The sequence below is a fragment of the Leucoraja erinacea genome, chromosome 2, assembly GCF_028641065.1.
Source record: "Leucoraja erinacea ecotype New England chromosome 2, Leri_hhj_1, whole genome shotgun sequence".
In the NCBI taxonomy this organism is placed as follows: domain Eukaryota; kingdom Metazoa; phylum Chordata; class Chondrichthyes; order Rajiformes; family Rajidae; genus Leucoraja; species Leucoraja erinaceus.
The window spans coordinates 79,969,062-79,981,263 of NC_073378.1; the positions used below are offsets into that span (position 1 = coordinate 79,969,062).

Sequence of the window (12,202 nt, forward strand, 5' to 3'; positions counted from 1 at the left end):
CACATTACAGTGTTCCCTTTATCAAACACACTGTCTTTCTGCTGTAACTAGTTAGCGTGGAACACAAGCTTTTCAGTACACGTGACAATAAACTAGACTCAATTTGACAAAATTCCTGCATTTGCAGTTCCTTGTATAGGGTGATTTCACGAAAGGTCACTGGAGCGTAGATCCGCACCCACGTGACCGATAATCAATAAGTCAATAATGCCTTACTTTCGATGAAATTCAGCGAGCTAACGCGATAATTCCCGATATTTTGGACCTTTAAATCTCCACGGCAAATGTCCGCTGTTCACTTCCGCTGGATTGGCACCTTCAGCTCCCTCTTTATTTTACCTTAGTTTCTATTTTTTTTACTGTAAATCTAGGTAGCTGTGCCTCACGATCACCCCGACTGGCACAATAAATTGCAGATCAAAACCTGGCCGTTTTCTATGTTTTTAACGGGTGGGAAAGTGCGTGTTTTCCCATCCACTAACATGTACCGGATGTCTAGCATGTCCTCCACTTGAGATTTTCGGTCACGTGGGTGCGGATCTATGCTCCAGTGACCTTTCGTGAAATCACCCTATCGCCAATCATGTAGAGATGAGCGTGCAGCATGTTTTTGCCAACCATTAGTAAGCCTCGAGTGATCAACGGATGTGAGGATACTATATTCTTATGGTCAGGTCTCATCCCCTAAACCTGCAGCTGCATTAAATTGATCTCTGCCTTAGATTAATCCAGCATTGTTTTTGAAGGTTATCTTTGCAACTGCTGTTGGAGTAGCCTGTTATTTCCATATATAACCACACAGGGAATTTTAACAGTGTATTTTTTGTTGTTCTTGATGATTTCATGGTATATCAACCTTGCTTTTTTTTTACTAAGTTATCAAAAGTTGTGCAGCTAACAATTTCCCAATTGTTAACTTCCTGAATTGCCCCAAACTATCTAAAATATAAAAGATTGACCGGCTGAACCCATCCCTTTGTGATTCTCCCTTGAGAGCCCATTTTTTCCTCTTAAGTTCATAAACCCCAACTCAATTAGTCCTCTGTCACCTGAAGGATCTTTTGATGGGAAAGAATTCTAGATTTGAAACATTCATAACTAGCTGAAATTCCAGGCAGAGTTTGGAGAAAATAAATAATGTATATTGCCTATCAATAATTCTCATTTATGAATGCGGAAGGAACTTTTCATCACAACTTATTCACGTGAAAGGCTTTTTAAGTTGCTTTTAAAAAAAAAGTTCCTCTAGATCCTTACAGCATGTTGGGTCGAATTTGGTTGATCAGAAATTAAATGCTGATGTTCCTGCAGGTACCGCTGACAGGATTCCATCTTAATTTCCTGTGATACTAATCACTTACAAAGAGATATTCCGAATAATGCTGAGGCAGGACCTTGAGCATTTTCTTTGACCTCTTAATCCATTGTTATTTCTCAGTCATTGTTGGCTATAGTAAATAGATGATAAAGAGCTGCTTGGTTTATTATTATTGTCACTTGTACTGAGATACAGTGAAATGCTTTGCTTTGCAAGTATTCATTCAAATCACACCATACAGGAGTACAATCGGGCCCAGTGGAGAGGAGAGAAGAGGTTCGTGCTTGAATAGGTTGGTCAGTTTCCTGAGGCTGCGTGAAGCATAAATGGTGTAGGTGGGTTATGGCTAGGAGGCTGGTTTGTTTGATGGTCTAAGCTGCATGTAAAATCTGAGCAATTTCTTGCAGTTTTGGCGATAGTGAAACACCTTTTGAAGCCACTGGTAACAATGAAAAAGACTAATATTTCTAAGTCAAGGTATTGTGTGTCTTCAAGAATAAGTAGGTATGATAGTGTTCTTGTGCCAGCCATGATATTAAAATATCCGCTTTCTGTGAAACAGTGGGGTGGGACTGATGATCGAGGGCGCCGATTGGACGAGAGAGACTTGGGTTAGTGGGGAGGGGGGGAACCATGATTATTCAGCTCGATGATTGGAGGAATGAGGTGTTGGTCAGGGGCAGAAGTAGGGGGGGTGGGACTGAGGATAGAGCGCGGTGATTGGAGCAGGGAGACGTCCTGGTGGAGCAAAGATCATAGAGTGGATTCATTGTCCGGTGCGGCGTAAAATCAGACAAGGGATTTTTCCAACGCCCCGTGGCCAAATTGCGTCGAAGCGTTCCCCCGATGTTGAAGCCCCCGCCGAGCGATGAAAGGCCCCGCGAACGGGCCGATTGAAGCCCACGATTTGGGCGGACAAAGCTGCTGTAGCTGAAGTTCGGAGTCAGTCACCAACCAGGTCAGCTCCCGATGCAGGGCTCGAAATTAACGGTTGCCCGGGTGCCATTGACCACTCAAAGCGCCGCCAGGCAACTAAACGCCGAGTCATTTTGCCCGGCTTGGCTACCAGATACTGGTTTGTACCGAAGATAGACACAAAAAACTGGAGTAACTCCGCGGGTCAGGCAGCATCTATGGAGACAAGGAACGCGACGTTTTGTGTCGGCGGTGACGACTGTATTGCGTGAGAAAGATACTAGGTGTGTGGTGACGAAGGGTCACAGTGAATGACGGGCCCTGAACAGCGGCCGCGACAGCGGCTTCATCTCCTCCTCCTCCCGCACCCCGCCCGTCCTGATAGCGGCCGCTGCTTGCAAATCTACTACCCGGCGCTTTAAAAAAAAACCCTACCGCACGCCGAGGTCGGGAGGAGGGAGAGGCCTCGGCGTGCGGGAGGGTTTGTTTTGAAAGTGCCGGGTAGCGGGTTTGCATGCAGCGGCCGCTATCAGGGCAGGCGGAGTGCGGGGGGGGAGGAGGAGCCGCTGGAGGCCGCTAGCGGGTTTGCAAGCAGCACCGCCGACACAAAACGTCGCGTTCCTCGTCTCCATAGGCTGCCTGACCCGCGGAGTGTGGTGATGGGTAGCCAAGCCGCTGCTGTGGCTGCCTGCTGCGCTTTGAGTGGTCAATGGCACCCGGGAATGGCACCCGGTCATTCGCTCCGACACTTCTGAAGCAGCTGCACCAAAGTTACTATAGCTATAGGATCTTTGAGCTGCACCGTTGGGAGGCGGTGGGGAGGAATTCCCAACGGCGAAGGCAGCGGGCGATGTTGTCCAAGGAGCGCTGACCTTCCTTCCACCCCACCTCGCCCCCCTTCTCTCTATCTCTCTCTCTCTCTCGTACGCCCCCTCCAACCCCCCTCCCCCCTTTACCCTGGGACCCCTCCTCTACATCCCGCACTGATCCACATTACCGCTTCTATTCAGTCCTCGCTGACATCCCCTGTGCTCCCCTCCCCATCTCCCCCCCCCCCCCCCCCCCCCCCCCCCCCCCCCCCCCCCCATTTATTCATCCTGCGCTGATCACCCTATCCACCTCGCATTAATTCTCCTGCCGCCATACCCCGCCCCCCCCCCCCCCCCCCCCCCATCTATCCTACACTGGTTCCCCAATTCACCCTGTACTTACCCCTTTCCCATCCATCCTGTACTGATTCCCCATCCATCCTGTACCAATCCATGCACCTTTCCCCATTCATCCTGTAGTGATTACCCATTCATCCTGCACAGACCCTCCGATCCACACTGTACTGACCCCCCCCCCCCCCCCCCCCCCCCCCCCCCCCCCCCCCCCCCCCCATCCATCCTGTACTGATTCCCCCATCCATCCTGTACTGATCCACCCATTCAAGAAGAATGGGGGGGAACAGTCTGAAGAAGGGTCTCGACACGAAACGTTGCCTATTTCCTTCGCTCCATAAATGCTGCCTCACCCGCTGAGTTTCCCCAGCACCTTTGTCTACCCCCATCCATCCTGTACTGAACCCCCCCCCCCCATTCAACACCACTGACATCCCCCGTGTTCTCCCATTACCTACTCCAACCAACACGTACTAATTCACCTGCCTCAATCCATCCATTCTGCACCGACTGCCTTCTCATCACCCCGCCCCCCGCCATCTATCCACCCTGCACTGATTCACACACACCCCCTTCCCTGACCCTATTGTCCTGGAAATGTCTTCAGAGCGAATATTGACTGTTTGATAACGGAATGCAAGCAAATGTGTTTTAATTCCCAATGTTATTATTTGTTTTAATCCATAAAGATGGATTAATTAAATTGTGAACATGTGAAACATTAAAACCGCAGCGTTTGATTGTCACTGCTACCGTTGACACGTTATTACAGAATTCATTTTAACGGCTCTTAATATGGAGTATCAGCACTGTAGTTATTTAATGAGCAACATTCACAACTATACGTACGCATATATGTTACCATGGTCCAGGAATTATTGACGCAGGTTGATCATATGCTGAATAATCCAACCATATTTTTGTTTGGAAGTGGAAAGAACTAATAGAAATTGCATTAATTGCAATATATAAAAAGAGTTGAGATACTGTCTTATAATTTTGCTGCATGTCATTGTGGGATATATCATGTCTTGATTGGTGAATGTTTAGTTTGTGACTTTATTTGAAGCAGAAATAATATGTGAATGCTTCATTGAGTATAATTCCGACTGGTAACTACGCGCTTCGTCCGAGCACATTATCTCACGCGTCATGCAAGCCATCTTAGATGACCACCTAAACTGTCATTTGGCAACCTAAAAAGCTGCCAAGGTTGCCCGGCTGGCAACAGGGAAAAAAAGTTAAGCGAGAGCCCTGCGATGGTACCGTCCACAGGGAACACGGCTGAAGCCCCCATAGCCTCGCCATAAGAAATCGTGTCCACCCCATGTTTTGATAGCGATTTCCGCCGCTGCTCAATACACTTGCTATCCTGAAGAAACAACTGCATTTTCGCAGCATTTAATATTAAACCAGTCACTATCTCTCTCCTCTTCCATTCGAACAAATTTCTACAAGTTCCTGCATCTCATCGAAGATTGAATGCAACCTCTTTTAGATGGCAAGATAAGGAGAGAAGAAGGTTGAAATGTGAACCCAGAGGAAGGGATATAGGTGGAAGGAGAGCACGATTGTGGGAGAAATGCGTGTGCATCCAAGTGGGTCTCGGGGAAGAGAGAGGATTGAAGTTTGTAGTATTCATACTGTTGAGTTGAATATGCGGATATGGCATACTATTCTTCAAGTTCATTTTTTGGCATAGTTAGTGTTGTTTCCTTTAAAAATCCAGTTAATTTCTCTATGGCTGGGATTAGGGTCTGTCCCAGGATGAAAAGCTGATGTTTAACAAATGGCTGATATATTGGGCCAACAGAAGGATCAGTCTATAGGAGGGATTCCATCAGTGCAGAGGTATTAGATTGTGATTTAGTTTATGTCATTCATCCATAGAAATAAAAAGTACAAACAAACCAAAACCTTTAAGGAAAGTTGGTCATATGGATGAATGTAACTATTAAAGCATCAAAACCTCCAGTCAGGCCTGTAGCTCTTGGCAGTTTGACATTTTAATATTTCAACTCGGACATGGTTTTATGGCTGCATTAAAATGCTGATATCAAGATGACTTTCATTACAGTAAATTTGAACATTTGCGCAAAATGGTGGTTAGGCTGTACTAGGGATATTGTGCGTGTTCTGGATACCACTCTAAAGGAAGGATGTGTAGATAAAGGGGGGCAGAAAAGGTTCACGAACTGGAGAGCCTGACTTATTAGGAGAGATGGAATATGTTGGGATTGTTTTCCCTGCAGTAAAAGAAGCTGATGGGGTAACCTGAAGAGAGGTTTATGAATTTATAAGGGGACCAGTTTAGCTAGTCAGTTTATTCCCCCCCACCGTAGGGGAATCTAAAACTAGAGGGCATAACGTTTAAAGTGGGAGAGAAAAGATTAAAAGGAGACAGGAGGGGCAGGTTTTATAGAGTGTGGGTATATGGAATGAACTGCCAGTGGAGGTGGTAGAGACAAGCCAGTTATACAAAAAAAAACATTTCAACGGGTACATGGATTGGGAAATATTTGAAGAAATAATAGGCCGTGTACCGAGGTACAGTGAAAAGTTTTTGTTGTGTCAGCGGAAAGGCAATACGTGATTACAATTGATCCATTTACAGTGTAAATGGGATTAGCTTAAAGGCATCTTGGGCAGTATGGGTGACTACACCGATGGGGCCCGTTTCAATGCCGTATAACTTGGACGTTTTGTTTCTATTTTTTTCAAATCTGTATGTGGACATTGAATGTTAGTAAGCAGGGGGTAAATTATCGAGCGTGTTGTACGTCTTCCAACAGCTGACTGGGCTGCACTGCTGATCTCTCTGGTGCATTTTCAGGAAGGGGAAAGATAAGTTTGGTATTGGGCTTCAGGTTAGCCCAATGCTTGAAATCTGATAGTCCCGTGAGAAGATGAGCTATAGGAACAGTTTAAGAAATAACAATTCAGTACAGGTGCACAACCTTTTATCCGAAAGCCTTGGGACCAGACACTTTTCGTAATTCAGAATTTTTCGGCTTTCGGAATGGAAGATTTTTAGCGTAGATTTTAACGGCTGGCGCAGTGGTAGAGTGCTCGGCTCATATACGCAAGGTCGCGAGTTTGCGCCTCGATCCCGGCAGTTACTCGATCGCGAGTTTGAGTCTTCAATGTAGTTTTTTCTTGCAGAATAGGAGAGAATAGGGAGGGTTAGGCTGGGATCATTCTCTGCGAGATGATCTTTGTGCGGGAGACAAGTGTAGGAGAGGTGTACTGACTGGGTGGGCAGAACTTTGGAAGTGATTGCCCACCATTCTCAAAAGCCGCTGTGTCTCCCTGTCCCTCCAACTCCAGAGGAATCCGCTCCCCGATGGGCCGCTACGGCGACAAGTGGCAGTTCGCCCACAGCCCGAGCTGCGCCCCCTCATCTGCAACCCGGGTTCCTCTGGAGTTGGAGCGGGGCTGGGCTAGAGTTGTTGCTGGCTGCGAGTCTCTGGGATCTTTGTGCTTGCAGTGGGCCTGGGGGTCGGTGTCCCGATGAGGCTCCTGTACAGGTCCTGTACAGGGGGGTGGCCGGAGACATCACAGCCCGAGCTGCGCCCCTCATCCGCAACCCCAAGACCAAGACGTACCTTGCACACCATCAGCTTCTGTCCCTACGGGGAGCGTGTTCCTCTGGAGTTGGAACGGGGCTGGGCTGCTGCTGGCTGTGGGTCTCTGGGATCTCCGTGCTTGCAGTGGGCCTGGGGGCCGGTGTCCCGTTGGTCCTGACGTCTCCGGTGACTGGCACTGACCTGCTGGCAACTCCGACGTGAAGACAGTGCAAAGCCCCCGCGCCGGTGCAATGGGCGGGGAGCTGGAGAGGGGAGGGAAGGGGTCACACACATGGCCGGGAAGCAGAGGGGTGTAGGTGGGGTGAAACTGAAGGGAGCGACAATCTGCTGCTGCCTGCCCGCTGAGTTAAAAAGTTCCCATGCAAGACTCACGATACACTGTATCGCGAGTCTACCGTGGGAACTTTTTAACTCAGCGGGCAGGCAGCAGCAGATTGTCAATTATTAACCCTCCTGCGCAATATACCCTCACCTTCTCTTTTATGAATGGGAATTTAGTTCCCCTTTCTTCGAGGACCGACCGGAGGTTCCGCTGTCACCTCTGCGGGCCGCCCTCAGTGAACGTATTCAAGGACCGAAAAAATGTCCGCTATTCGGAGCTTTTCGTTATTTGGAACTTCGGATAAAAGATTGTGCACCTGTAGTAACAATTACAACATTTATATGAGAGAAAGTCAGTTAGAGGGAAATAAACGGATGAATGGAAGTGATGGGAATGGTCCAAAATCCAGTGTAAACTCAATATCAACAATGTCAGTTACAAAACAGAACATTATGAGTAAAATTAGATTTTAGTATGTATTGTCCTTGATTACTTTCGTGTGCCTGATCCAAAAGTATGAACATAATAAAACATTTTTGTATTTTCTGCATTTTGATCTATAGCTTTTGTTTCTCTTTCAGAATTTAAATGAATACGTAACTGCATTTATTGCACTTAAACAAAAAATTATTGATACAGAGTAAGTATATGAACTAACAGCTCATGTTATCAAATATTTCATTATTTTCAGATCAAGGAAGAATATTTTAAAAGCCTCAATTATTTCCATTCTACTTCTGCAATTGAGAATTGAAAGCTACATCTTCAGTGTTCTGGCAGCTGTTTACTGATATATTTGTGATATTAATGTACTTAAGATCTTATTTGCAGCAGCACTGCGAGTGTGTGACCATCTCTACAACACTGCCTAATTGACTTCCACAGAAATCCACATATTTCCCTTTGTTACCTTGTGCACGAGGTATTCTAATGCCTATTGGTCACTTTTATCATCCATCCTACATAAACCTTAGCGCATTCAAAGCTCTGCTGTGTGTGTCATAGGTTGCAAAGCATGCCATCAGTTTTTAAATTCTCACCTTTACTTTTAAATTCCTTCGTAATCTTGTCCCACACTATCTTCTAGCCGCACATTTTTGAGAATTCAATCATCATCCCATTCTGAATAGGTATGATGCAAATCAACTCTCCCATTGATTAAGTTTCCTTTGAGCGTCTCTGGCATTCCTTCGTAATGCCAGAGACTTGGGTTCGATCTTGATTACAGGTGCTGTTTAATACAGATTTTGTACATTCTTCCCGTGACTGCGGGGTGCTCTGATATCCTGCTGCATTCCAAAGATGATCCCCAAAATGTTAGTAGGTTAATTGGCTTCTGTAAATAGTTCCTAGTGTGTAGGATATTGACTGATTGCATCATGGCCTGGTTCGGCAACTTGAACGTCCAGGAGTGGAAAAGACTGCAAAATGTTGTGACCACTGCCCAGTCCATCACCGGCTTTGATCGCCCCACCATCGAAGGGATCTATCGAAGTCGCCGCCTCAAAAAGGCAGCCAACATCATCGAAGCCACACACTCATTGCACAATTGTCATCCGGAAGAAGGTACAGGAATTTCCAAGTTCAGGAACCGCTTCTTCCCTACAGCCATCAGGGCTATTAAACACAACAACAAATAAGCTCTGAACTGCAACAGTATCATTATTATTGCACTATATTTGTTATTTATTGAGATTGAATATGTGTGCATGTGTATACGCACACTGAACTTTTTTTCTTCTCCCGTTATGTACTATGTTTACATATTCTGGTGTGCTGCTGCAAGCAAGAATTTCATTGTCCTATCTGGGACATATAACAATAAAACACTCTTGACTCTTGTCTTGAACTAGTGTATGGGTGATCATCAGTTGGCACAGACTCGGTGGGCCAAAGGGTCTGTTTCAAGCTGTATCTCTAAAACTAAAAAAATATGGTCAATACTCCACTGAAACATCTTGAAACATTGTAAATGGCGCTGTCTCATATACAAATTTTTTAAATGTTTTTGTTTGCTAATACTTTCTCTGACATGAAATATGTTTCTCTTTCCAGCCGTGTTCTCACAGAATATCAGAAAAAATGTGATGATATCCTTTGTACATGCAGAAAAGGTGTATTCAATATTGCATTTTAATTTCAGAAATGGAAACGTCAGTTTTCTTCTGTAGATTCTGTTTTCTTAAAGGTACTTGCTTTATGAAATTCATAGTTTGCTGTTTGATTGTCCCAACTGTTCTGATCTGGAAATTAGTTCCAATGCTTGTTTGCATATTTTAAATGGCTTTAATAACATGCATTGCTACTTTTAATGATTTACTTTTTATGCTTAAAAAAGTCCTTGAATCGGGAAGTACCATCGATACTTCTGATTTAGAAAACTGGGTTCAAATCGTACTCAGTCATTTTTTTGCATAAATTCTGAGCTGATATTCGAGTGCAGTGCAGAGGGTGTTACATTGACAACTGACAGGAACCTTAGAGTTTTCCAAGCAGTTTTGTGAAAAGCTTTCATACTGCAGATGCACACTTTTCGAAAACAGGCCACTCATACCAATTGGAATCATTGCCTTCTTGCCTGAAATGCTATAATTTGATGCACATATACAGGTCCTAGTTTGGTACAAATAAAATTCTTGTCAACAGACAAAAAGCTGGAGTAATTCAGCGGATCAGGCAGCATCTCTGGAGAAAAGCAATTGGTGACGTTTCGGCTCGAGACCCTTCTTCAGACTGAGAATCTTCGGTTTAAACCAGCATTTGCAGTTCCTCCGTACACAAAGTTCTTTCAAAAAATTTTTCAAAGATTCTCAGCTCCGGTGGCGCTGGTGCCAGCAGCCTCCACCTACAGCCCGGTATCTTTTTGTTTTTTTGTTTATTTAGTTATGTTAAAAGTGTATTTTTTTGTGTTTTTTGGTGTTTTTATGTGGGGGAAGAGGGCATGGTGCGGGGGATACCGTACTTCAGCCGCTTCCTGGTGAGGACGCGACTATTATTCGAGTCGCGTCCTCCCCCCCCCCCCCCCCCCCCCCCCCCACAGCGGCCTACCTACCTGGATTGGCGCGGCCTTTCCTGCCGGGATCGACCGGAGCTCCAGCAGCGGCGGGACAGTGCTGGAACATCGCGGGGCTGATGATGCCTTACCGGGGGTCGCCGTCTGGAGCCCGGAGTGCTGGACCTGCTGCACCAACATCATGGAGCTGCGGTTTGCGGAGCTCCCAACGCGGGCGGCGCTGACTACAACGCGGGGTCCTGTGACTGCCCGGCTCGACCTGTGGACTCAGGTGCTGCAGACTCCGGCAGCGGGAGGCGGCTGATCAGGAGGTCCGGGCCGCTGAGGAGGAGGATGCTCACCGTCGGGGTTCGGCGTCAGCGTTCCACCAGCCCGGCGTGAGGGCCTGAACATCGGGCCACCTGGGGCGGCAACTGCGGGTGCTCGGAAGGCCCCGACCACGGATGGACACGGAGGGGAGGCTGGCTGGACTATGGTGCCTTCCTCACCTGGGTGCCATTTATGTTATGTTGTGTTGTGGACTTTCTGTGTTTGTGCTTTTGTTAAATTTTTAATTCAATTTCAATTTTATTTTTAATATGTTTTATTATTTATTTATTATTTATTTTTATTATTTTTCTTGTGGTTTTTTTTAACGATACCGCCTGTATGGGAAATTCATTTCGTTGTCTCAAAGTGACTCCAGCTTTTTGTCTGTTGACAAGAATTTTATTTGTACCAAACTAGGACCTGTATATGTGCATCAAATTATAGCATTTCAGGCAAGAAGGCAATGATTCCAATTGGTATGAGTGGCCTGTTTTCGAAAAGTATGCATCTGCAGTATGAAAGCTTTTCACAAAACTGCTTGGAATATTGTTAATTTGCTGAACACTAAAAATGCAGATTAAGTTCATCAGCTGGTAAACATTTACCATTGCCAACAAATATATATTTAAACATCATAAACTCTAGGTGTGCATAAATACCAGCTGAATTTACAAAGCTGTTTAAGTTAAACAAAGCAACTTCTTGCAGTTGTCAAGGTATTTTGGCATTGTTTCATCTTGTTTTTTTAGTAAAGAATGAATTAGAAGAATTATATCGATATCATAATCTTTGTTAAGTACCTTTTTGTTCAGTTTATATTGAAGTGGTGGAGAGGTTATGTAATTTTGTTATTTAAGTGTTAATTGAATTTCTTTTTGAAAGGTGAAAATCAATATACCTGAAATCTTTGAATGCAGCACACATTCTTTCAAAGATAATATCGCTGAAAATATAGCTGTTGAAATATCACAGATTTCCACAATGAATATGTGAATGACTTAAACAACCAGAAATTTATGTTAGCTTGAGAATCATTTTTGTTTAGAAGGATATGGGATAGTTCAACCAGAAAAAGTGATGGAAGCAGATTTAAAAGTAGTTTCCAAAAAGAAAGTTATAATTAGGACAAGGTCATGTTTTTGTTTTTGTTTTTGAGAAACAAATATAAATGAATGTCTTTCAGGGGACCAAGTATCAGCTTTATATGTTCTAGCATTCCGTAAAGTGTCAGTACCTCCAGTTTCACCAAGTGAGGTGGGAAATGTTTTAAATATTGGATTATTGTCAAGAGTTCCATTCAATGTTTATGGTTTGGAATTTTTTGGAATTAATTTTACATTGTGTTCTTTACAGTAAAGTTTGCATAAACAGTGCCAAAGAACAACGAGGATATTTTGCTCTGTATTAAAAATCACCTCCGTGTTCGCACTGTATTCAAAATAATTTTAAGTATGGCACAGAGTAAATCCACTTAATTAACCTTGTGATATTCAAATAATTAAAATAATATGTTTGAGGGTGCACTATAAATAATGTACATGCTTTTATATCTAGTAATTTAGTTTCTCATTCTTT

General features: G+C 44.6%; 1 protein-coding gene across 1 annotated transcript in view; it reads left to right on the forward strand.

Moving 5' to 3' along the window:
• ice1 (KIAA0947-like (H. sapiens)) overlaps positions 1 to 12,202 on the forward strand; it is a 37,086-nt gene that overhangs the window by 1,093 nt on the left and 23,791 nt on the right. The window contains exons 2-3 of the mRNA XM_055659106.1: positions 7,887 to 7,945; positions 9,361 to 9,395. Of these exons, the coding sequence (XP_055515081.1) occupies positions 7,887 to 7,945; positions 9,361 to 9,395 (94 nt within the window). The remainder of the gene's footprint in view (positions 1 to 7,886; positions 7,946 to 9,360; positions 9,396 to 12,202) is intronic.